The sequence below is a fragment of the Pteropus medius genome, unplaced genomic scaffold (genome assembly GCF_902729225.1).
Source record: "Pteropus medius unplaced genomic scaffold, Ma_sr-lr_union100, whole genome shotgun sequence".
NCBI classification, from domain to species: Eukaryota; Metazoa; Chordata; class Mammalia; order Chiroptera; family Pteropodidae; genus Pteropus; species Pteropus medius.
In genome coordinates, this window is record NW_024351543.1 from 4,937,230 (window position 1) to 4,964,162 (window position 26,933).

The 26,933-nt window shown below is 40.0% G+C and overlaps 1 protein-coding gene across 1 annotated transcript; it reads left to right on the forward strand.

Moving 5' to 3' along the window:
* The first annotated feature begins 816 nt into the window (after positions 1-816).
* Positions 817-26,214, forward strand: UPK1B (uroplakin 1B). The gene is made up of 8 exons (XM_039843073.1): positions 817-1,043; positions 12,323-12,410; positions 13,424-13,624; positions 15,602-15,676; positions 16,360-16,482; positions 18,779-18,958; positions 23,590-23,673; positions 25,835-26,214. Exons 2-8 carry the CDS (start codon positions 12,324-12,326, stop codon positions 25,883-25,885), a joined length of 801 nt encoding a protein of 266 aa, XP_039699007.1. The 5' UTR covers positions 817-1,043; position 12,323; the 3' UTR covers positions 25,886-26,214.
* Positions 26,215-26,933: the final 719 nt, after the last annotated feature.

A 26,933-nucleotide genomic window follows, 5' to 3' on the forward strand; every position in this document is an offset into this window, starting at 1 on the left:
TGACTTCTTTCTGCCCAATCCTATTTCTTCTCTCTTCCATGGGTGTTTAATCTCTAATAAACATTCTGCACACGAAACTCTGTCTCAGAGTCAGATTCCTGAAAATCCTCGCCTGTTACAGAGCTGGCCCTGACTCACAAGAACTCCTGAGTCTATTAATTAAAGCATCCAGCAAATTCTAACATTACTGCCATTGTGCATTGCTAACACCGGGTGAAAAAACTATGGTGCATGTCTACCATGAGATGTTATGCAGTTATTAAAAAAAAATGTTTTTTTTGTTCAAATATTCTTGGTGCTGTGTATGACACATGGTGGCTCCAGAGGAAGGCAGGAAAGGGAAAAGAAGGGAAGGAAAAGAGAAAAGAAGGGAGGGGAGGGGAGCATAGGGGTGGGAGGGGAGAGTGAGGGCGGAGGAAAAGAAGGAATTGGACATCATCAGAATTACCTGAGCCCCTTCTCTATACCTGAATTTCTTCCAATCTGTCTATTTCCAGATCTCTGGCCCCTTACCAGTCTTTGGATCACCTCAGTGTGAGCATTGATTGGACAATTACCATGCTCATTAATGTAGCATATGCAAGTTATAAAAACTGAAACCAGATAAACATGAACCAGCATGACTATGAGCAGTCAAAACAATAGATAGGTCTTTTAATGCACAAAAGCAGAATAAAAGATCGAATCAGACCAAAATGAAAACAAAAGCTCTGAGAGTATGTTCGAGGGAAGCTCAGACGTAGGAGGAACCATTCCAGAGGCGTGATGAGCTGAGCCCTGTCGATTTGCTTCCATCTGTCAGAATCACACATTCCAAAGCTGCAGAAACCTATTGAACAAAAACTTCCTGTTACTTCTGACTTTGGGAGATAGGCTCAGGCAGCAGGAGGCTCAGCCCCTGTGAGAAGCCTCCTCCCAATCACAGGTCACCTTTCCCTTGTCCTGAAGGTTCAAAGAATTGCTGCAGGTTAGAAAAGCATCTCAGGCTAGCTTGGCTTGCACAGTGGGCCAGCACAGCACCAGGAGGAGGAGGACAGGACACCGTGAGTAGACTTGATTTCACTCTGCAACTAGGCTCTCAGTGTTTGGATTGCTTTCTGGGGAGGGGAGCTAGCAATCTGGAAGGAAAAAGGAGAGAAGTTAAGTTCCTGATGAATTTCATTTCTTTCTTTTTTTTTTTTTTTTTTTTTTTTTTTTTTATAATTTAGGACATTGTGACTGTACTTTAAACTATACATATTGATTTTTGAAACACTTTGATATTGTCCAGTTCTCAGAACTGAGATTAACCTTCTTCTGGGGTATTATTCAACTATCTTGATTTCAACCTCAAATTTTCTTCTCACAGAAAGACCAAGAAAAATGTAAGAATCCTGAGAAAAACTCTATCTCCTGATAAATCTCAGAGACACATTTGTGGATCCCCAGTTTTCTTGTGAAGTCAGAAAAGCAAAAGAAATTTTAAGGAAACCAATCATATTCTTTCTTAATAATCTGTATCTTAGCCTAGCAGAAAGGAAGTTTTCTGGTCTCCTGATAAGAAATCATTTGGTCCTGTCAACTCGTAAAGGGATTTGTGAGGCAATTTACACAGGTTACTTTTCTGCAAACAGTTCTGCTTAATAAATGTGTCATTTGAAATAAGTCAACAAATTAGCTTTATCTATACAATGTCATTTTTACATAGTTTATTTTTACTCTTCACCAATTAGTTGATCCACCAGGATCTGCAGGTCCTAAGTGTATTTTTTGTTCTGATAACATTTTTGCACATAACACAAATTAAGTTTTGAATAATGCTAACATTATTTTATGTTTATGTTTTTAAGTTAAAAACCCCAATTATAACCAGCATTAAAGATTTTTCTGACTTTTGAGTTTTCATTAATTGTAATGTCTTTTTTATATCAAAGACAATGTTTATTGACCATTTCTTGCCTGAAAAGAGTTGCTAAGCAGAAGAAGGAACCTAGAGTTTTATATATATACATATTTCAGTTATATATATAACTTGGGTTATACAGTTTTCAAACTTGGTGAAGAAATATTTTTTCTTTTGATTATCTCTTCTCAATGAGGAGAAAATTTTCTTTTTTTTTCTTTTTTTCTGCTATAATAGGCTTAAATTTTTTCTTTAACGACCTGGAAAGAATTATAAACTTTTAGGTCCAAAGGGGACCTTGGATATCATCTTAGTCAAGAAAAACAGAAATGAAATCTCAGAATTTCTTTTTTGATCTCTCCTCTTATATACGTACCCAGAGCAAACACTAATTAGCCCTAGAATATGCTGTACCCTTCTGCTGGAATCTGGGCCTCTTGGCCATGCAGGCTTCCCACATCCCTGAAGGGCTACTGTTTCCTAACTGGGACAGAGACAAAATGCATGAGGACATACTCTAATCTCACATCCTCCAAGGATTCTCCATGGGATTCCTGCCCTGGGGCTGGACATCCCACTGGCAAGGCCCATCCCTGTGATCCTCACTTGGCTGAGAGTACCTGAGCCCTTGCTCATCTTAGCCTGTGATTTCAGGTGGGTGGATGACTCTGAGATCATCTCAGCAAGCATCAGTAGTCTAGAGCAGTGCTGCCCCTTAGAATTTTCTGCAAGGATGGAAATGTTCCATGCAACAGCCACTAACCACATGCGGCTATTGAGCACTTGGTATGTGCCTAGCACAACTAAAGGATTGAATTCTTATTTAATTGGACTAATTTGAATTAAATAGCTACTTGCAGCTACTAGCTACCATTTTCATCAGAGCAGGTTTGGAGCTTTAAAGCAAGGAAAGCTAATGGGCACTGTGATCTATGGGTAACATCTCCATGGAAACAAGTTCTTCTTTTCATCATTTCTAGGACTTATCCTACCCTAAATCTAAGTAGACCAGTAATTGTCCTCATGGGGAAAACTTCTACACCCATCTTTATTCTCACCTCTAACTCTACAACTGTCTACTTTTGTTCTAGGTTTCAGAGTCAGGGCTAAGGCAACAGTATATTGTATTTCTTCTTTCTTCCTTTCACTTTCTTTTGTTATTCCAAATTTCTCTAACATGAGCTAGAGCTTGTGGTGTGGTTTGTGTTACTTAGTATAACAAACTTGGATGCGGAAAAGAGGTAATGAACTTGAAAAATAAATGATCTCATGCTTGTTGGGTGAATCTCACTTCTTTTTTTCTTCTTTGAAAATTGGTTTGTTTAGTGAGCACTCAATGGTTTTTAGGTCTATTCAATTTGCCTGGAAACATCAATACTCTGAATATGAATAATATTTATAAGAAAACAAAGTGAATGAAGCATAAGTAAAAAAAGAAAAAGAAAGAAAACTCTAGTCTTTTAAAAAATCGGCACTCCTCAGCCAAAGAACTCCCAGTATGTAGAACAATATGAGTAAATCATCATGGTGCCAGGCCTCTGGGCAGTTTTCCACAGGGCGGGGCTCACAGAGTCTGTTTCTTACATGGAAACATTTTGAGGGAAGCTGTGCAGTTTCGGTCAGAGGCAATAGTGTTTCTGAAGTGGACAGCTGAAATTCTGCCCTCTACCAATCCTACTTTTTAATCCCATCCCATTTGCATCCTTTTTAGCCCCACAAGGTTAAGAAAAAATCTAGTACATGTGAGGAAAGCATGACTTAAATAACACAAGAAAGTTTCAGTAGACTCCATACTAAAGTAGCTCATACATACTGGGAGCTAAAAGGAAAAGGAAGAGGGCACGACATATCATATTATCAGGAGTCAGTCTCTATCCCCACATCATGAGTTAAAAGGTTTGTATTTTTAGGGTCTCTTTTCTTCTCCCTTTGGAAATATGGGAATGAGATCTGAGCCCATCATTCTCAATGAGGCATTGACATAGATGGCTCATGAGACTCAATGCACCCCTTTTACATGTAGCATTTGTATTCTAATCTGGAGCAGTAAAAGAGTAATTCCCTAGTGTGGGATTTTGGAAATTAAGGTAAAGAGTAAGGAAAACTTTGAATGGAGGGCGAGAGTGAAAGGCTCTCTCCTTGCCAGTTTTGTTATGTGACTTCCCTTGTGGCTTAACTTGTAAGAGAAAAGGGCAGGTTCAATGGCAGGGTGTTGGGAGTTTCTCTTAATTTTAAAGAAATATAAAGGGAGGAGGTATCTCCCTACCTTAAAAGGAAGGATTAACAACAAATTTAATATAAGTCTTAAAGGTCAGGAGATCAGGACTCAAATCTTGACTCTGCAATGACAAATCGATGGTCTTTGAGCAAGTCAGTGCCCCTCTAGGAGCCTTAATTTCCTCATCTGCACAGTGAGGGGGCTGACTACCAAGCTTCTAAGTTTGTAGTCAGAGCTGATATTCTATCATGATATGAATGAGCACATGACCAATAATGGACCTAGGATAAATAGACGCCTTACTTTCTCCCTAATCACGTACCTTCTCAGTAAGACAAAAACTATCCAAAGTGTAGACATCAACTTCTAGGTATTTCACTCGTCAAATAATTTGCTAGTTTAAAATTTTGTTTCTTTACTGCAATTGTTTGTCAAATTGACTTTTTTTAATGTACAGCAACCTATTCCTTCGTGGTTTCAGAATGACTCATTAGACAAACTTGGGCGAAGAAAAGAGGTAACAAAGTATGAGGCTGGATTGCCATGGCAAAGGCTAGTAGGGGAAAAAAGCTATACACACATATCCACCAAACAGGATATGATTTGAGCTGCCCTGAAGAGCTGTTTGCTTAGCGCAAAAAGAGGAAGGTAGGAAAGAAAGGATAATTCCGAGCAAGATTAGTTGGAAAACACAAGGAGTTTTTCAGCTGAAATTCAGAGGATGGTAAAGAATTCAATAAGCAGAAATGAGAGAAGGGATTCCAAAAGAAAAGACAACATAAGCACAACCTGGACGCATAATCAGGACACTCAGGGGAACAGAGGAAGATGAGGAGCAGGGCATTTGAAACCTTGATAGTACTGTCTTGAATACAAGCTAAGGAGCTTGTGCTTTATCTCTCAGATTGTCCAACCCATCTGCTGTGGGCTAAAAGGAGAATGGAATGGTTGGGTCTGGACAAACATTATAGATACAGGCAAAGAGAAGACATTGGTCTGTCACCAAGAGATGAAAAGTCAAAAAGTTTTCAAATTCAAGTGCAATGGAGTTGAACTAGAGAAATCTAGATTTGAAGAGATCAGTCAACAAGAGAGAATGGGTAGACAAGTGGACTCATCTGGCAATAGGAAGTGAGAAGGCGTCAGTGGCAGAGCTTGTGGGTGGAGCATGAGCTATATAGGGCTCTCCTTTGAATGGAGGCTACAGGGAGCTTTTGTGGGTGTTTAAGCAGGGAAGTGATACAAAATTAGAGCTGTGTTTAAGGACAGTGGATCTCAAGACTGATTAAGTGGCTGGCACTTAGAAGTCTTGTTTACCTTGTAAAACACCACAAAGTAGTGACATATTAAATGTAAAATAATTAAGTAGATCATTTTGGCCTAAATTTATACTATAAATTAGATTCTAGCTGGAGAGGTGGTAGCAAGCACTCAAGGTCTAAGAAAAATTTGTGAGAGAAAAATGCTTAAAATTATAAATTTTGACCATTAATTTTTCTTCAAATTAGGAAACGACTGCAATTATTCAATTTTGGCATCAAAACATGTTTCCCCAGTATGTGGAATATCTGTGCTCTGTAGGATCATTTGAGAACCTCTGCTTTAGAAGTTCACTCTGGAAGCACTGTGTGGAATGGAAACAGAAACTGCTGAATTCATCTGAGCTAGAAATTAAGGAATGGCAGTAGGAATTGGAAGGAAAGGCTAAAATGGCCTCAGGAAACAGAAAATAATCGTTTATATCAAAAAATATAAATCAATCCCAAATGAAGAGTGTTGTATTCAGGGTTCTCTACAGAAACGGAATCAATAGGACACATATATATATAGAGAGAAAGAGATTTGTTTTAAGGATTGGCTCACGTGGTTGTTGGGAACTGGCAAAATATGTAAAGCAAGCCAGCAGCCTGAAAATTCAGGTAGGAAGTTGATGTTGCAGTCTCGAGTCTGAAATCTGCAGACTGGAGACTCAGACGGGGTTTCTGTGTTGTAGTCTTAAAGGCAGAATTGTTTCTTTTTCAGGAAGCCTCAGTCTTTGCTCTTAGGCCTTTTGACTGATTAGATGAGGCCCACCGACATTGTAGAGGATAATCTGCTTTACTCAGTCTCCTAATTTAAACGTTAATCACATTAAAAATATGTATTTTCACAGCAATATCCAAACTGGTATTTGACCAACAACTAGGTACCATATCCTAGTCAAGCTGAGACATAAAATTAACTATTGCAGAGTGTTTATTTTGATACTTCCTTATTAGCCAGGCAGAGACAAAACTGAAGAAGTTATTAACTTCTTAAGGCACAACTATTGCAAGCTCCAGAGGTCACCACAGTTTATATTCCGTATGTAGAGAAAGGCCCATTTGTCCATCTCTTTTGTCCTCTCGCCATGCCTGTCTTCTCTGGAAAAGTCAATAAATTCATAATGTGTGTTGTTATTGTTTTTGTTTTTTTAAATAGTCATCGGTGTAGAACTTTGTCAAAGTTTTTCTTTTCTTAATCAATATAAGTTCATTAGTCTGCCCTTATGCACAAGCATATGTAATAGTCCTCAAAGAACTCTAAAAGAAGCCAGATCTGATCATTTTCTTTCATAGGAATCATGTTGCCTTTCCTCTAAGTGTACCAGGAATGCAGGAGATTCCTCCAGCTTGTCTATTATGGAAGTAAACTCATTTGCTTCAGTTTTCCAGGAGACTTTCGTAGACGTTTTCCTCTGAATGAGGGTCTCATTGACTCAGAGACTACATAATATCAATTTACACATTTTAACCAGGGTTTTCCAACTTCGCTCTTAAGTGTCTTCTAACTTCCTAGGCAACTGCCCTCTGAGCTCAGTAATTTGCCTACGTTTCTTTACTGTTAATTCCAGATTAGTAGTTTTCAACTACTTTGGGGCTAGCCATGTGATTAAGAAGTTTAGAGCTGATAAAGGGAAGCTTTGTGAGGCCCAGAATCCCTATTCTCGTTTCAGCCAGATTTGATCTGTTTTTATAAGAGTTCTATATTGAAAGCACATTTCCGTATTTCCTTTGAAAACGTGACTTTTAAAACACTAGTTTTACGTGCCTTCACCATTCATTAGTCTATTAGATCTGGTCTATCCGCTTCAAAAAAATTAGGCAAAAGTAAGGAAAATTAATATTGGTTGGGTTTTCACAGTAATCCTTTAAGTATTACAATCCTATTTAGAGGTAGAGCTCAACAGGATTAAGTAACTTACTCGAGGTCACAAAACTGCTAAACGGTAGAGCTAAGATGCAAACTCAGGTCTGTCCAAAGCGCATGTTCTTTCTACTTCACCATACTCTCTGACAGGCTCTACAATAAAAGTCTAGGCAAATAATTCACTAATATATTCATTCATTTATTAAAATATACACTTTCTAAAATTTACTTTATCTGCTCTTTTATTCAGCAAAATAATTTATTGAGTGCCTATTATGTGCCAAGCACTGTGCCACCTTGGACCTAGAAAGGCAAATAAAAAAGGGTCCCAGTTCCTTCTTCTTTTGAGACTCTTGCAGTAAAGTGAGGAAGTCCTTTATAGGTCGATAGAGGAAAGAAGGCACAAGGGGAGCAGAAGAGGGTCCTCCCTGAGTAATTTCTGCGTCAGGGAGAAAGCAGCCCCAGTACAGAGGAGAACCTCAAGAGTCATCTCTACATCACCTTGTAGTCTGGAGCAGACTCAATGGTAGGTGTTAACTATTCAGGAATGCTGATGGCATGCACAGAGGGCCCTCCCTTATGGCTGTGCTGCCTGGTACCTGACTCTGACCACACCCCAAGCACAACTGGGAAGCTTTTTGTCCTCTCCCTTGCCAAAAAAAATTTTCTCCCATGAATCCTTCCATAGAAAATAAAAAGTATACATGGGTAAGTCCTCCAGGCCTCTCTAGCAGAGCAGCCTCTGGGCAAGAACAGAGGGAAGCTGGAAGGGGCTGCTTCACTTCAACCTAGGAACCCTTGTCTATGGGATCAGCCACCTAGATCCCTCTTCCTAGGCACTAAGTGTCACCGGTACATGAAACAAAACCATAACCCAATACTCTGCCTTTCCTAAAGATCCTCCTGGTTATTTTTCATAATTTCATGTTTGTAAACAGTTTCAGTACTTGCTAACCATGTCTGCATGTTTTATCTCAGTGGTCACACAGTCCCATCAAACAAGTTGTGTTTCACCTCTTTTATAAATACAGAAGACACTGAGTGGCACTGCCCAAGGTTATACAGCAAGGACAGGCCAGACTGGCGTTTGCACCCTGGCATTCTGACAGCAGGTTCAGTGTGCTCACCATTAGATTACGGTCTCAAGACTACACTGTGAGCCAGCCACCAGAAGCCTACACTTGTCTCCCTAACTGCCATCCCTCTTGGCATTTGTAGCTTTTTGCAAGGATGCAACAAAGTTTTAGGTCTTCTAGACACCACCATAGTCTAAATACAAATGGCCAAGGAGCGGCCATGAAACGCAGACTCTCCCACTGATCGGCACATTTGGACCTTTTACTTCCAAGAATTTCAGTCCCAAGGGGAGGATGAGAGAGCTGCAGGTTTGGGATACACCTAGACAGACTTTTTGGAAAAACGCATGGGTGTAGCACTGAGTTTGGAGAAAATGTGCAAATATCAGTGCAGTGTCAAGGAGATAATAACCCAGAGAAGTGAGTGAAGAGAGGCCCAGTGATTCTGCCCTTTGCAAAGGTTAAGATCATACGAGCAGGGAAAATATGTCCACTCTCTCTGCTCCCAGGCTGGCAAGGAAGCCAGCCAGGTGTTCTTTCTCTGCTGAAAGTATTAGCTATGGGGCAGGACTTCACAAACTGCAGAGTGTTATGACCCAGAGCCAGGCAGACCTGAGTTTGAATCTCAGCTTTCGCACGTTTAGCAATGTGGCCTTGAGCAAAGAAATTAATCTCTTTAATCTCTTTCCTTTATCTGCAAAATGACCAGAAATGACTAGATTCTTCCATAGACCCTACAAGAGAAGGGCAGCTCTGCTGGCACCTTGATTTTAGGCCAGTGAAACTCATTTCACACTTCCGACCTCGAAAACTTTAAGAGAATACATTTGTGCTGTTTTAAGCCGATAGGTTTGTGGTAATTTGTTACAGCAGCAATAAGAAACTAATACTTATTTTTGTCAAAATACCCATCTCTTAGGTCTGTTGTGAGGAGTGACTTTCTAAGTTATTCCATATGCCACTGATGCCAAGGGTCTGAAGGAGAAGAGAACGCATAGTGGAAAAGGAGAAAAATGTAGTGGTTCACAACTTTCGAAGATCTTGTCCATCAAACGATTCCTGCATTCCCTACTTCAACCCACAGCTGGGCTGCCTCTCTGCCATTTCCTACCACACACTTGTCTAGACCTCAATATACTTCTCTTTCCGCTCAAACCAATCTCCTATCTGCCTCCTTCCTTCTTTTCCCCTACTTTTGTCTGCATTTTTCTACCCTGATTCTGATTTGCAGTTCTCCCAGAGGATATTCATTTGTCTATCCCCGCTTTTTAAAACTCCGTTCGGCAAAGTTTTCTTTGGGAAAGTATGTACTTTATGGAATGTAATTGAGTCACTGAGGCCAATTCCCTTTCCAGGGTTCCTTCAGCTTTTTTCTGTACCAATAAAGACCTTCTTTGAGGCCTACCTACCTTCTTCCTCTACTCTATGACCCAATTTCCCCCTTTATTCTATAACGTACAGTCATTTTTGCATTGGATCCATGTTGCTATAATCACAATTCCTCAAAAGAACAAACTGTGTTGTTTCTGTTCCTTAGACCCAACTAATCATCATAAATCGGCAGCCACCTAGCAAATGGGTGCATAATCAGTAGTGGTTGATAATGGTAATGAATTCGGCCTCTTCAGATTTTTGCCCTTACTCTCTATACTTGTGTTGTCTGAACTTCTACCTTTCACGGTCTATTTACTTGTATTTCAAGTTTAGACAGTAACCCAACTGGTCAGGGCCAATAGCTGTGCATACCAGTAATGAACTTTACAATGTGACCGACCCAGTTGCATGAGTACGGTTCCCTTTTGGGAGGGTAGGGGTTGTATATTAACTCATTCATGGGACTCGGGGTCCTCTCAATCTAGTGCATAACAATCTCTGGAAAGAATGAATGACATTTCTAAGCACGAAATGACATTTCCAGGGAGAAAGAAATAAATGGCATTTCTACGCAGAAACTACACTTCGCAGTCTTGTAACAATGGCCCAGATTCTTCTATTCATTCAGTAAACATTGAAGGAGGACCCACTATGTGCCCAATTCTGAGCCAAAAACACTTATAGATTTTAACTCCTTCAATTCCCACAGCTACACAGGTAAACAGGAAAGGGAAGCATTTAGAGATGTTTAAGATTACTTGGAAGGTTGTAAATACAATGAAGTTAAAATTCAGCAAGTTCTGAGTCAGACAGGCTTGTCTCCCACTGATCCCCACACAAACAAAGACTTCAGCCAAAGTGGCCAGTTTGCTCTTTCATGGGCTTCTGGCTCTTCCAGTGCTCTAGTCCCTGACCTTCCCTTTCCCTTTCCCTGGCATGTCACCCACACCACCCTCCTCCCGCACCCATGCACATCTAGTTTACTTATCAAAACCATACATGTTATGCAAGGCTTATATCTTCCTTCTTCTGAACTTCTTACATGTACTATAACTATTTAGACATATCTCAGCTTCCCTACTAGAACATAAAATCCTAGACTACAACAATCTCCCTTACGTATCTTCGTACATCTCAAAATGCAAGTTGTATCACTTAATACAGTTTGATTTAGAGCATGAATGCGAGAAGTGATTAGTTAATTAATTTAATTAATAAAACATTGAGAGAGATGAATGGATTTTTCTCAAGGTGATTCAAGTGCAAATGCCAATGTGATTCATTCAAACTCACTTACCTTCATGTTCCTTCCAGAGAGTCTTGGGGGAGGGAGAGGCCCACTAATTTTTAGTGCCACACAAAGCACTAAACATTGTAAATAATTTCTCGGAGCCAGTGTGGGCTGGAGGGATGAGCTTGGGCTCACGCAGAACAAAATCTGCAGCCAGCTCTTCCACTCACTGGTTGTATGACCCCAGGGAACATAAGTGACCTAAATTAACGCTTTGTTTTCCCCATTTGCAAAATGAGCTTCCTCAGCTTTTTCCTTTTTCTACCTAATTGGGTATAAGAATTAGATGTGTCTATGTAAAGCATCTAGTAGAGTGGCATGTAGAAGGAACTAAATGTTAGCCCGTCTTTTCTCCCACTCTCCCTCTTATGTGATGGTATATTTTTTATTTGCCAACTATTGTTTTATTAATTCATTTTTAATTATAATTGACATACGGTATTGTTAGTTTCAGGCATGCGACATACTGATTCAACATTTACATACCTTACATGTTGAATAGCTATATTGCACACCTGAAACTAATAAAACATAACATAAAAAATAATATAATTAATATAATATAACGACTAATAATGTACTTATTATGATGTTATTGACTCTATTCCCTATGATGTACATTATATCAACATGACTGGAAGTGTTATAGGTTTTATTTTATAACTAGAAGTTTGTATTTCTTAATCCCCCTCCTTTTTCTGCCCCTCTCCCTCTCCTCTTGCAACCAAAAATTTGTTCTTTGATTTCACTTACATGCGGAATCTAAAAAACAAGACAAATGAACAAAGAAACAAACAAACTCATAGATCTAGAGAACAAATGCCGACTATTTCTGAAGATAACAAAATATTCTGAAAATAATGGTTTTTAACAGCTGCCCATAATCCCTCTGGTAACCAACTGCCAAGTCTGGCCACGGGTTTACCTTTTGGGTTTCATACCAAGGACCATCGGTGAACTTTAGCACTGCCCACTCATCACTACCTCAGGTCTGCCCTTGTTGACTGTGGGACCTCAGTTTATCACTCAGAAGTATGTAGTCTGTATATTCCATATCTTAAAGAACTCCTGAAAGTTACTGATCAGATGCTGGCAAGCTTTACTTTTTTTTTCTTCTTTATAAAATTACAGTGATTACTGAGTTTAGTAACCCAATTTCCCCCATTGCTAAATGATTGCATGACTTTGGTTTGGATGTTTTGGAACACAGGAAGGCAATATGCAATGGTGTGACTTAGTCACGTTATGAAACTTGCAACAGATATGTCTCCCACCCTTATTAAGTTGTAATTGTCTCAACTGTGTGTCTTCAGCATGTGGAAAACCGTGAAGATGGCCAAGGACGACTCCGCTGTTCGTTGGTTCCAGGGCCTGCTGATTTTTGGAAATGTGATTATTGGTGTAAGTAATGAGTATTCTTAGACAATCTTGCTCTTCCTGTAATCATGATTTTAGATCAGTCAAAAGTGAGAGTTTAAAGGAAAATAATTATATAATTACTGGCTCCCTACATCTTTTCCCATTTTAAGAAATGCGTTAGTAAAATATGCTAGCTGGATTTTAACTATATAAATAATCATATATAACTATATAATATATCAAAAGACCGTGATTAAAAAAATAAATATTTCCCTTACAAGTTTGAAACATGAGAATCTAAAAGGAGCCGTGTCAACCATGGTCAGCATCCAAGCACTTCTGCCACACACTCGCTCTGGTGATTTTTCCTGTTTCACTTGATTTGATTTCCATGGTACTCTGCCATTAAGGTTGTTGGGGGCAGATGCTTGTGTCTTCTTGTTATCTCACACAGAGGCATGTGGGAGTAGCTCAGACACCAGGCTGTGGGGTAGGGGCACGGTTGGTGGGAGAGCACCTGGAACTCAGGATCGCTGGCTCTTGGCCCAACCCTGCCTCTGACTCCGTGTGACTCTGGACAAGTCTTTGCCTTTAAGGGTCAAGACCCTTCATCTGTAAAATACCGAGGTGGGAGAGGTAATGACCAAGTTTCTTTCAATGGTTTTCAGGCACCGATAAATTTGACTGGTACCACTTTAAATATTATAATCCAAGAATTTGGGTGATGGACCCGGGGAGTGGGTGTGGGAAGTTATCATCATACAAGAAAATGTCTTTTTAGTGTTTTATGCCCCAAGAACTTTATAGATGGTCTTAAATTGGGTCTTTTCTCGAATAACAATAAGACAGTATATGTGAAGGGAGGCATGCAACCAATTAGTAGAATGGCAGGAGCTATTTGGTTTCCTGACAGTGAGGAGTTGGAGTCCATTGCTTAAAGCCTTTGCAGGGGACGGAGTTAGTCTCTCTTACCCACCCACCCCCACTTCTCTATCTTTTAACCAACACTGCTCTTCTGGCCACCAGCCTAAAAGAAACCCCTTTGCCCCCCGCAGATGTGTGGCATCGCGCTGACTGCAGAGTGCATCTTCTTTGTCTCAGACCAACACGGCCTCTATCCACTGCTTGAAGCCACCAACAATGCTGACATCTTTGCGGCAGCCTGGATCGGCTTGTTTGTCGGCATCTGCCTCTTCTGCCTGTCTGTTCTAGGCATTGTAGGCATCATGAAGTCCAGCAGGAAAATTCTTCTGGCAGTAAGACCTTAAAACTCTCTATAGTTATCTCCTGAACCAATTGATGGATTGTTTCTTCTTCTCTGAGCACAATGTTTTGACTTTTAGTGGAGGAGGGGGAGCAGAGAGTGCCACAGGAGAAGGGGAAGACTCTCCCTTAAGTAAAGCTTCTCACGTGAGGGCAAGGACGCCCTCTGCTATTCCAAGTCCAGAAGATTCCAGTCCAGAGAACACAAATGGGAGACACCTGGGGGGTCGCCCTTTCGAGTATTTTTCAAATGTGTTCCTCCAACTGGTATCTATATGCACCCACCGGTACTCCCAGGAGCTACATAGGCCAAACAGAGTGAGGACTTCATAATTAGATTTTTTTTCTCTTGACAATAAGTAGTTTAAAATATTATGTAATATGAATCAGAACTTGATATATAAAGATATAAAATACAAAATATGCATGATTTTTTAAGAGAAAGCATGAGCCTTTTCAGACATTTTTGAGCTCAAGGCTGATGATTTTGTAAGGTGACCTCCACTTGCCATTATTATACATCCACTCTGCTTTTGAGGGACCCTGGAGAAGCTCGATGCACATCACTGTAGACCACAGCCTCAATTCCCACCTGCCCGTGGAAGCTCTAACTCTGTGCACCCACAGAGACAATTTGGCCCCAAACCACAGACAGCAAGGTCATGCCCTGCCATTGTGGAGGAATTAAATTTCAGATATTTTGCAAAAATCAGCAGAGCTAAGAACCCTGGTGTTGGGTCTAGACCTCTCCAGTCTCTGCTCCCAAGCTGAAGACAGCAAGCAGTTTCTCACACAGTGATGGGGTTCTGTCCCCCACCACGCCCCTTCCTGAGATAACTCTCCACCAAATGTTGCAGGACAAGAGTTCCACCTTTATGGAACCAGTTGAGCAACATAAGGTGCTCACTGGTTCACCTCTCCTGTGACCCAACATTGTCTTGGCACCCAGGGAATGCAGACCATTTACATTCTCTGGTTCCTTAGTAAGAGTTAGTTCCAGGGCAAAAGCACCCACTTTGGGAGGGTGGGGAAAGGAATGCAGGGAAAGGAAGAGATCCTACAGACAAGCTGCATCTCAGTCTCAGTTTGGGGCTGTATGTGTTCCTGATACAGCCAGAATATCTGAGCTGGAAGGGAATATTTTTCACCATGCCCAGAAAAGAGAAGGAGCCAGAAACCTGCCCAGAGGCTGACGGGGAAAATGCTTGCACCTTATGCCTTCTTTCTGGAGTGTTTCTAAGGGGTTTTCTGAGGCACTTAGGAGGAGCCAGCCAAGCTCTTGACAAAGAGCAAGGCAGCAGCTTATCCAGGGGAGAAATGTTGTGAGGACTCTGAAGGTGGTCCTTTTGTTTACTCTCCAAAGCTTTTCTCTAGGCTGAGTGGTTAGGGCAGCAGAGGGTCCTGCTCAGAGAGCCTCCTCTGCCCAGTTTCCCCCGTGCTCTTCTACCAACACCAACCACAGTGTCCCTTCCTCAGAAGAACTCAAGGACCAAAAGTGTGTGCGCAAAGCTGAGGAACTCAAAGGCAGAACTCTTAAGTCTTCCCACCAGATTCAGAAGTCATTTGTTGTTCAGATATTTTCCAGCCGTAAATAGAGGCAGAGTGGTATGGAGGCATCGTATGTGCGTGTGCACGCACACACACACACACACACACACACACACGTAAGTTTATTCTCTTGCATTCGTTTTTCTCTGTTAAAATAGAAATGCAGGGTACTGGACTGAGCAAGCTCTGTATTCAATGGGCATTTGTTCTCTGGGGGAAAGAAAAGAACTGAGCTGATTAGCACCTAGCACCAAGTCTTGTTCCAAGCAGCTGATCAATGAGGGTTTGTTGAATAACTGTGTGAACAATTGGATGATTATATTTATACCACCTTACTGAAAAACATAATTATTTGTTTAAAAAAAAGTCTTTCTTTGGAAGTAAATGTAACTCCTTTTTTTTTTAATGTGCTTCTCTTCCAGTATTTCATTCTGATGTTGATCGTATATGCATTTGAAGTGGCATCTTGTATTACAGCAGCAACACAACGAGACTTTGTGAGTACAATCTCAAAAGCACAGAGCAAGATGATCATATGAATCATCATTATCATCATAAGATAATAGCTGACAATAACAGGCACTTTAATATGCACATTAATCATAAATATATAATTTTACTTAATTCTCACAATAACCCTATAAAATAGTTATTATCACTATTATCATTTCATAGATGAAAAAAAATGAGGCTTAAATGAGACTTAACCAGGTAATTTGTCCAAAGTTACACAGCTGATAAGTGGAAAGGAAGAATCCTGAGTCCAGGCAGTGTGGATCTCAGGGCCCAAGATGTACCCCCTATGCTCTTCATCATTCTGCCATGCCCACTGACCCCCCAAAAGGATGATCAATAATCTACCACATCTAAGACTTACTCTCATTTCAGCTGCTTTCTCTCTCTTTCTCCAATCCCTAGCCTAAGCCACCCTGCAATGCCTGTCCACCCTAGCCTCACTGGGATTTCTTTGAAGATGGAGATTTCTCCTTACAAGGGGATTTCAGGCACTCAGGACAGGTTCACAACTGTCCCTACCCCTACTGGGTACCTCTGAGCAGTTTTACTCCCAGGAGGCAGCATTCAGTGCCCCCAACAATGGGCTGAGCAAATTGCTTTTGCCTCCTGGGGGATTGATTAGTGGTTCTAACTCTCCCTCTTGTGTTGCCTCCTCCCTTCGTAGTTCATACCCAACCTCTTCCTGAAGCAGATGTTGGAGAGGTACCAAAACAACAGCCCTCCAAACAATGATGACCGGTGGAAAAACAATGGAGTCACCAAAACCTGGGACAGGTTCATGCTCCAGGTAACACCCGTGGTCATGGAGAGATGCTATTTTATACTTAAACCAGTATCCAGTGGTATATGTATGGTTGGGAGGGAAGTCAAGAGGTGAGGACGGCAGCCTCCAAAAGGATTTTCTTCAAAAAGAAAGGCGTGGCATAGGCAAGTTCATCAATTGCTCTTATTTATCAGCAGGAGTTGTACACATGACTCAGTGGGACCTCTAGATCTCTATTTTATTTTAAACCATGATGTTGATTAGCTTCCATTTGTACAGATAATGACATTGTCAAGAAATTTAGATTTATCACACATTCTGCCTCTTAGAACTCAGGCATCTCTTATGTTAAAGGAAAAATATTGCCTTCTGCCCCACAGTTAACTCAAGTGGCAATTACTGTCTCCTTTGCTTATTTCGTACCTTTCACACCTCCTGTGGGCTAGTCCTGCTAAGGACCATGAGCTATGACTTGATTTGATCACCCTCTACTTGGCAATGATACCTTATATCCAAGTTTACCTCAAATACCATCAAAAGTCCAAGTCTTTCAGAATATCCATTGTCACCTCATATCGCTGTATGTATATAAATTCTCATCCCCGCATAAGTCCTGATCTGACCCAGCTCTCACACTGCCCCTAACCTCCAGCCCCCACCAACATTTCCCAGTCTGTCATCAGCAAACTCTCGTAAGGCCTCCACCCCTCCTTTGAACTCGCTCTTTACTCTCTATCTTCTATAATTACTTTCATTTATTTTAATATTTCCATTCTAATACTTTTCTTACCCTATTTGGACCCCCAGTTCATTGCCACCTTTTCCCTTTCTATTACTCTTCTGACTCTAGGTCAAGTATTTTTTTTTCCACTCTGGTAACAAGATCTAAGCTCTTCAAAAGAAAATGTGAATGCTCTCACATTTGAAAAATCCACTTACTATCTTTTTAAAGCCCAGTCTGAAATAACCTTGGCTCAAATTTAACCATCTTTTTCCAAAATGCTCAGTTTAAAATACAAGATGATTATTTTCTTTGATAAGATATTTTCCATAATCTAGTGGCAAAAGAGGACATGCTTTAAAGGTAGTTGATTTGTCATCAAGTTTACTTGGATATATTTATTCTAAAAGTTGAGAGATACCTGTATTTTTTTTACAGCAAAAAAGAAAAGCTTTATTAAAAGAGAAAGTACACTTCCAGTTGTGGACGTGGGCCTGAGCAAGAGAAGTGTGGCTCAAAAGGCCAATACTTGTATTTTTAATTTCTTCCCTTAAAACATTCTAGCAGAATTTATAAAAAAGTATGAAAGTGATATAAATTGTGTTTTATCCTCTCTCCTCAGTTCTTTCCAGAGTGTAAGCATATTAGCTGCGTGTTAATTGATCTTCCTTTTCTATGTAGAGGTATAGCTATGTGCCACTAGGTTTTGATTATTTTTTTCCAGCTTATTTTCTCCTATTATAAAAGTAACACATATAGAAAACGTTAAAGATATAGAAAAGTAAAACAAAAACAATTACTAATTATTTCTTCAGCACTAGTAATTTTAATTTTCTGATCCTCAGTTTGTTCCTATGTAGTTTGAGAATAATTATATCTCCCTCACACTGTCGTACCAAGATATTAGTATTTCTTTTTTATTTCCCCTCTTTAATACCACCCCTACCACCCCGCCCACTTCCACTCCTGACCCATGGATGTTGCCATTTGCCCCTTAAGAACTGGATCTCTGAGGGCGTGGTTTCCCCTTCCACATGCTCGCAGCACGCCCCGGGGCCTGATGCCCCCGGCAAACTCAGGGTATGGTCCGTGGCTCCACCTGGGGCGTGGCTCCACCCAGGACTTTCTATGTGCAAAGCAGACATGCTAACGCTATGGAGCCACCCCCAGTATTTCTTAAGTATTAGTATTTATTGAGGGTTTACTATGGGCCAGGTAGTATACTAAACACAATAGATGTATTAACCAATTTAATTCTCACAACAACAAATAAAGTACCTACCTCACACAACAACTCCATGTGAGGTAGGTACTTTATTTATCCCAATTTTATAGTTAATGAAATTGAGGTTTAGAGAATTTAAATAACTAGTCAAAGGTTACAGAGCCCATTAATGGCTGGTGAGATAATAAATAAAAAAGTATTTGTACACTCTACAATACAGGTTATCAATACCTTCAACTCTTGTTAATAATTTTTAGTAAACATAAAATATAGTACAATTTTCGTATCTTCATTCTCCATAAAATCTCAGTTGCTACACTGATAGATGTAACAAGGACCAGGGAAGAGAATTTTGTAATTCTCATCTGCCACAGGACAAATGCTGTGGTGTGAATGGTCCCTTAGACTGGCAGAAATACACGTCTGCCTTCCGGACTGAGAATAATGATGCCGACTATCCCTGGCCTCGTCAGTGCTGTGTTATGAACAAGCTGAAAGAACCTCTCAACCTGGAGGCCTGCAAACTAGGCGTGCCTGGTTATTATCACAATCAGGTGAGTCCTCTCTACCTCCAAGACCTTCCAGAAGGTTCTTCTGCTCTTCATGAGAAAAATAATAGCTAATTTTAGTAAAAGTCTCTCGGTAAGGAATTCTGGATCCTTTTTCCTAAACCTCATGTTAACTGTTTCTTTCTCCGTTAGTACAATGTGAATGCCAATCTAGGGCTGATCTGGGAAATTTCCTATTTTAATAAAATTAACAGAACATGAATATTGCAATAACAAAATTCAACTGTTTCAATGAAAACATTTGTACAATGTATAGAACTGTTGTATCAAAAACTATTTATATTAACAAAGATTTGCTCTAATTTTACAAAATGTAAATTGAAAGGATGGTATGTGAAAAGGATGTTTTGCCAGTTCCAAAGCAGTAGCAGTTGCTGAGGGCAAATGCAGTAATTGTGTATCCACATTCCTTATTCAGTGGTAATATAGGATAGTCTTAATAAAATATTAGATTGGTGATTTGGGTAGAAAGTAATTTACATACAGATGGTTTTTGAAAAGGTGTCTACAACCTAATGAGGATGATATAGTGATGATGGAAGCTAACGTTTATTGAGTACTTACTGTTCCAAGTGCCTTGCATATATTAACTCATTTAATGCCCAAAGGTAGCTGCCAATATGATCCCTATTTTATGGATGATGAACTGAAATATGGAGATTCCAATAGTTACTTTACCCAAGATCGTGCAGCTAGTAAATGATAGAGTCAGGATTCAAATGCTAGCAGTCTGGCTCCAGAGCCCAGACTCTAAGCCAAGAAAGAACTTGGAAATATTCCCCCAAAGCCCTGAAGAGAATCCTCATGCACATATGGTCAGCCTCTGAAATGCTGGACACTGCTTTGCGAGTAAACACTTTGAGGAAAGCTAGCTGTATGCCAGTTCATTAAATAATTTAGAAATGTCAGTATATTTAGTCTTGAAATAAATAACACAAAGCGCCTTTCAAAATGAAGGACACAGCCTGATGATCATCCTGCCCCTACTGGAAGGGCATCTGGACTAGGATTGGTTACATTAATCCAGAAAAGGACACGGGAGTGATACAGATTATTTTGCAGAGTTGTTCAAAGCAACCCTCATCTAGCTTTCCAGCAACATTGTTTTGGCATCATTATAATCAGTTATATTCAGACTGTTACAAAAATTAAATTTATTGCTTATATAATCATAGGAGGCAACATAACTGTCACTCTCAGGAGTCATAAAATGCTTTTAATATTTCAACCCTGGAACCGGCCCATGCAGACATATCTCGATGGGATTGTAATTGCATATAAACTATATTATCTCTTTGAAAGGGACAAATAATTATCTCTTTGCCTTCAGATAATCACTTTCTCTCGCAGCAACACTTTACATTCTTGTAACGAGGGACCTCCACACCTGGTTGGACAACCTTTCTAGCACTCTCCCTACAGTTCCTTGGCTTCACCTCGTCCTTAACATTTCCGCCTACACTACCCACCAGTTACACCACTACCACAAACTCGTTATCATTCAGTGTTACTCCCCAACCTAATTCCTGAATCTTGAAATTCCTCTCGCTGGCCCTGACTCCGTGTTTCTACTTTCTCATCCTCATTCATTTTTCACCCTCGATACAATCTCTTACTTATTAATCCTTTCCAGTTCTCCCCATCCCTTCTCTCCAGATTCTTACACACTACCATTCTCTCTGAGTTATAGATCCCGGCTAATTCTCCTATAGCAATCTTTTTCCACAAAGCAAAATAGTCACCCCAAAACCTCATATATTTCACTTCTATTATTGCAGCTGACACCTTGAACTATATTATAATTATTCGTTTGCAAGTCTATTTTTTCTGTGGGTCTCCTTGAGGGCCATGCATTATTCTATTCCTTATCTTCAGTATTTAGCTTAGTGCCTGACACAAAGCAGGCATTACGTTGGGTGGATGAATTAAAAGGTGAATGGCTCCCTTTTTCACGTCTATATTGTAGCTTTTCAAGATCTACATTGTACAAATGGATGCTAATGAAAGTAGAAAGTCATTATAAGTGTGGTATCAATAGAAATCAACGAGAAATTCACATAGCACGTCAGATGCAAATATGCGTATTCTTACATCATGGTCCATCTGCCCTAGAAATGCAATGTGCAAATTCTGGTCACTACATCTTAAGAGCATTATGATGGAACTAAGGAAGATCCAGTTAAGATCCACTACAATGATGTAAAGGCACTAAATGAGAAGATGTGAAAACAACTGAGTTTTTGTTTGTGAGCTCCTTGAGGGCAAGACTTATTTCTGTCTTGTCACAGCTGAATGTTCAGCCTAGCGCCTAGCACCTGTCATAAGTGGACTGTTATACATATTATATATGGAAGTGGCCAAATGACTACCTCCTAGGATTGCTGGGAGGATCAAGTGAATAATGGATATATGAGTGTTTATGAACCATCAAGTGTGTCATGTGATACTGTTATAATCATTACTTTATATCATGTTCTGTTCATCCTATCAATGTTTATTAGGTGTCCACTTTGTGTCAGGCATTTGTTCTAGACATTCTAGAGATTCAACAATGATCACAATAAAAGCCCTGCCCTTGTAGAGCTTTCACTATAGTATCAGAGACAGACAATAAACAAACCACCAAAGAAATACAAGATAAATTCCAGGTAGTGATATATGACCACAAGCAGAAATAAAGCAGGGTAAGTGTATAGAGAATGATGAGAGAAAGGGTATTTTTCCCTGTGGTTGCTAGGAAAGGCTTTGCTGAGATGATATTTGTACACAGTTCTGAACTAAGTGAGGAAATGAGACCCCCGCTTAAAGAAGATTAGGGAAGAGAATTCTCTAAACAAAGGAAGCAAGCAACATGTACAAAGGCCCCGAAGCATTTTTAGCTTTTTGGAGAAATATCAAGGACATCAATATGGCAAGCCCGAAATGAGTGAAAGAAGAGTGGAAGGCAAGGATGGATCTAGCTTTTGTAGAGCCTGAAGCTTGTAAAATTGGTGGATAGGGGTCTTCCTTAAGAAAAACGATTAAAAATATGCTGACAAAATTAGATACAGGGCTTTGAAATGGTCTTGTAAGCAAGCAGCCCTGAAATTCAACCTAGTAGCTTTACAGTGAAATAGCCTCTGGCAGTGACAGCCGGAGTCCTAGAAAGAGGCAGGACAGTATCATACAGCACCTTGGAAGCCATCGTGAGGGCTTAGGATTTCATTTTAAGGGTTGTGGGAAGCCATTGGAGGATTTTGAGCAAGTTTGCGAAGTGATCTGATTTAGCTCTTACAAGGTTCCCTCTGGTCCCATATGAAGACTAGTAGGGTGCCAAGAGTGGACTTAAGCCTCAGGGAGACCAGTTAGAAGGCTAGTGTAGTGATTCTGGAGTGAGGACATGGTGGACAAAAATGATACCAAGAAATAATAGGTGTTTGGATTTGAGATATATTTTAAAAGTAGACCAAAAGGATTTGCTTCAATATTTGATGTCAAATAAGAGAAAAACAGTTAAGGATAGTTCCAAGGTTTTTCATTTGAGCATCTAGGTGGATGGAGGTGCCAGTAACGTAGGTGGCAGAAAGTGTATAAGGAAGAAATCAAGGCATAGCAGAGGCAGGGCCTGTCAGTGGATTAACAAGGGACTGGAGCACAGTCAAAAAGGACAGAACCTCTAGCCACTGGGCAGGGCCTAAGCTTCAAGGTCAGCCTTTCGAGGACATTTTCCTGTGAACCTCCATGGTTCATTGAACTAGCCTGTTTTTTGCATTTCCTAGGCATTCCCTTTGATTTCCAGGGCTGTAGTGAAGGTCACTCAGAGAGCGGGTCTAGCCCCGCACATGTGTGTCGCTGTAGCACTTTGCATAGTGACTAAAACAGAGTATGCCACATATAAAATCTTACTAGATTATGGCATGCATGAATGAATTATTTGATGAATAAAAAAACGAATCATTCTTTTGCACGTACGCGGTGGCTCTTCACGGTCTCTCTAGAACCAATAAAGATATTTTGAAATATGAGGTCAAATGAAAAATTAGAAAGCATGGTATAGGAGTCCCTTCAGTGATTTAAAAAAAAAAAAAAAAAAAACTTGGTTTTCACAGACCAGAAGAAATGAAATCACCAACTAATGCTACCCTCAAACAAATCACCAATAAAATCTTTTGGAAGAGAAAAAATTCAAACTTTATTAAGAATACTTTACATTGCCCACGTATTTGAGATATATATATATATATATATCAAATATTATATATATTATATGTATATAAAATTATTATATATATATATAAAACGTTAGGCTAAAATAATAGCATCTTATTTTTAAAAAAAAAGCTTTAATTGGAGGTAATCACAAAAAAAATAATAAAATAGCAGTACTGTTGTTAGATTGAATGGTAAAGACACAAATAAATGTAATAGAGAAGAGTTGTTCGACGGGATTATTTCTAGTCCCTGGGCAAAGCACTGTTAATAACTGACTGTCCCCAAGGATGTGGAAACAGCCCGATTATGTTAAACCGGACTTTGGAGCGGCATTGATTCACATAGCAGTCTGCTTTCCCACCCATCTCTTAACATCTTTCTTTCTGGTTCTTCTCATGCTGATGTGGAATCACCCACTCTTCCAGGGCTGCTATGACCTGATCTCTGGACCGATGAACCGACATGCCTGGGGGGTTGCCTGGTTTGGATTTGCCATTCTCTGCTGGACTGTGAGTATTTCCTGGTGCATGTCTTATTTCTGAGAGGACAATGTTAAGGAGAGACCTTGAGATTGCCTCTGGTTAGTCCAACCACACTAGACTGTCTGGAAACAAAACCTCAAACTTGCGGGCTAGTCAGGAAGCTGCTGCCACCTGAGCAAGGGACAGTGATTCCCTTGGGAGGCAGGGAGTTACCTCCCCCTACCAGAGAAAGGATGTGCCCTACTAACCAGACCCTTCTTCTGGGTGACTGGGATGCACCTGCCTCTCCTCCAGGTCTCCAAATCTCATTAATTCATTATAGCGAGATGTAAAAAGACTGCCATCTACTAATCCGCCCAGCTCCTTCTGAACAGCTGCCTCCACCAGTCTCATCTATCCTGCTGCTCACATTGTGTGATGCACATGAAGCAAGAGGGTAGGGCCATGATTCTTGTCCCTGGCTGCTCATTAAAACCTCCTGGGGGAGCTTAGAAAAGAAAGCATACCTGGACTCCAACCTCTGAGATCCTGATTCATTTCAGCTAGGGTCAGGGCCCCGGCTTTTTTTTTTTCCAAATGATTCTAATTTGCTGTCAGGATTAAGAGCCATTGCATGTGGGAAGCAGTTCCAAACTTTTGGGTTCAGAATCCTTTTACTCTCTCAAAAGTTATTGAGAACTCCCAAAAGCTTTGTGTCTATAAGAACTATAGCTATTGATATTTACCTTATTAGAAATTAACAGAAATTTAAAAATTACTTATTAATTCATTAAAAATAATAATAAACCAATTGCATGTTAGCATAAATAATCTTGACATCAATCACCCCTAAAAGGGCCCATCAGGTACTAGTGCACCACAATTTAAGCAATGTTGGGTTTGGGGTGAGAAACAGAGTGAGGCAGGAAGGAAGGGAAAATCAACTCCTTCTAGAAGTCTTCTATGACCCCTCAAGTCACCCTCTTAGGAACTCCCACCACACCCTACACACACCTCTGGCTGGGAACTGCTCCCCATGATGTATTTGTCTCTGCCCAAAGCCTGGCAACAAGCTGCCTAACACAGCACATAGTAAGTGCTTGAAAACTTATTGAACAAATGAAAAATTATAACAGTGAAGTTTCCATTGTGCCATGCTAGCCAGAACTATGAGATAATGTTTAAAGGCTTTTGAGGATCTTAGAATTCTAGACCAATCAGTTGAAACTTCGATATTTCTACAAGCAGCAGATGGACTGGACTCTGTATCTTGTAAGTCCCTTTGAAATTCAAAATAAGGAAGGAAACTAGTCATACCGAAGGCCTGCTATAGACAAGGCATCATTTCAAATACATTTAAGATTAAATCCTCACAATAGTAGCTAGGTAGGTAGCCAGACTCCCATTTTATAAGAAATAGAGAAATTCAACAGCGTTCTTAGGAATTGTCCTTAAGAAGAGCTCTTAGGCATGTTCACTCCACTACTGCTTACAGAGGGCTATTCTGTAGTGGCTAATCAGATAAACTCTGAAGATGGCTGCCTGGGTTTGAACCCTAGCTTCACCACCTACTAGTTCTATGACCTTGGGTAAGTTATTTATCTTCTCTGTGCCTTAGTTTCTTCATAGGGTTTTGGAAGCATTAAATCGAGTTATATATGTAGCAGGTAGAACAGTGCCTGATGTATAGTATGTTATCAATAAACATCAGTCACTATTATTAGTATTTCATTATCTCATTCAATATTCTAATTTTGTAATAGGTAAAGAAGATGTTATTTTCATTACTTTACAGATGCAGGGAGCGGGTGGCAGGTCTGCAACAGAACCTAGATGATCTAACCCCTTGCCTAAGGCAAATATCTTGAGTTCTTTGGTGACAGCTGTTCTAGGTCACAAGCATTTTTGGGAAAAGAGAATCCCCTGGAAAGAGAGGTTCATACTGAAAGCAAGAAATTCATTCCAAAATGGTATATTCTAGAAGTAGGAATCCATTGGAGTATAATCAGCCCTGATGGGAAGAAAAAAGAATTTTCCCAGGAGGCTAGTTTAACATAGAGATGACTGATGTTGTTTGATGCAAGATTACTCTTAAAATCCGGTGTCACTGAAGCCTGAATGAACCTAACATCATTTTTTCCCCAAGTATGAGATGATTCTTAAACAATTCCTTATTAATTTTCCTTTTTCTCCCCTCTATGTATTCTAGTTTTGGATTCTCCTGGGTACCATGTTCTACTGGAGCAGAATTGAATATTAAGAATACAGTGTCACCACGGTACCACCTTCCCCCAGTGACTCTAGATTTGGTGCTGGAACTGCTCTCTCCTAATACTCGACATGTCTGCCCCACAGGGACGTCTGAATGTTCTCACTTAAGTTGTTAAGTCAGTTGGTATGATGTTTCTTTAGGCTCTCAGGCTCCTGCAATTCTCGTCACTAGTGTTTTCACCCTGGTCTAGAGTTCTGTGACATTTTTATGGACTGTGGGAGAGGGAGAATTTGGAAATTAGATAATAACTACTGTCGTCTCTGTTTATTTTTAATTTGGGGACATAAAGACATTCATAAGGACCTGAGTTATCGCAGCTGGCCAAGTCTGTATTTGGACAGCAAATTTGCCTGTATTCCTCACTGCTTTCTAAAAGATCTTCAAAGACTTTCATTCATCTCAGTATTGGCCAGGTGAGAGAACTAAGGAAAAGGTGATGAGATGCATCTTTTGCCTTTTGTTCTATGGTGGCTTCCATCTATGGAGTCTCTGGTCATTCTCTTAATGTCACCCTGGGATCTTTTTCTTCTGCAGGACAATATCAGATCTTAAGTTAACAATGGCCAAAATTTCCTCTCGGACATTATAGAGCGATATGTGTTTAATAACCTCAATGTCCCATTAATTAATTAAAAGTATGTGGACCTTTAGGGAGAAAGTAGGGGCCTGTTATATAGTTACCACTCCCAATTGAGAATACCTTTCAGACAGGGGAAAAACAAGCCACCTGTTAGGTGTGTGATAAAGTGATTTTGTTTACTGTCAAAATATTTCTCTTCTGAACTATATTGCTACTTGTGCTCCTGAGAGAAATTCTTATAACAACATTTGTCTAGTCTTATAAGTAAAGAGGACTTTTAAATATGCTCACTTTCTTTTGTTTTAATCCATGTTCTAACTGGTCATATATGAGTCTAACAAAGTGGATTTTCCAACAGAAAAGCTTATTAGGCTCATGAGAATTAAAGTTTAGGAGATGGAAAATGCAGTGGTTTTCTGTTGGACATCAGTAGCTCTGCTGTACAGTTAAATGGTT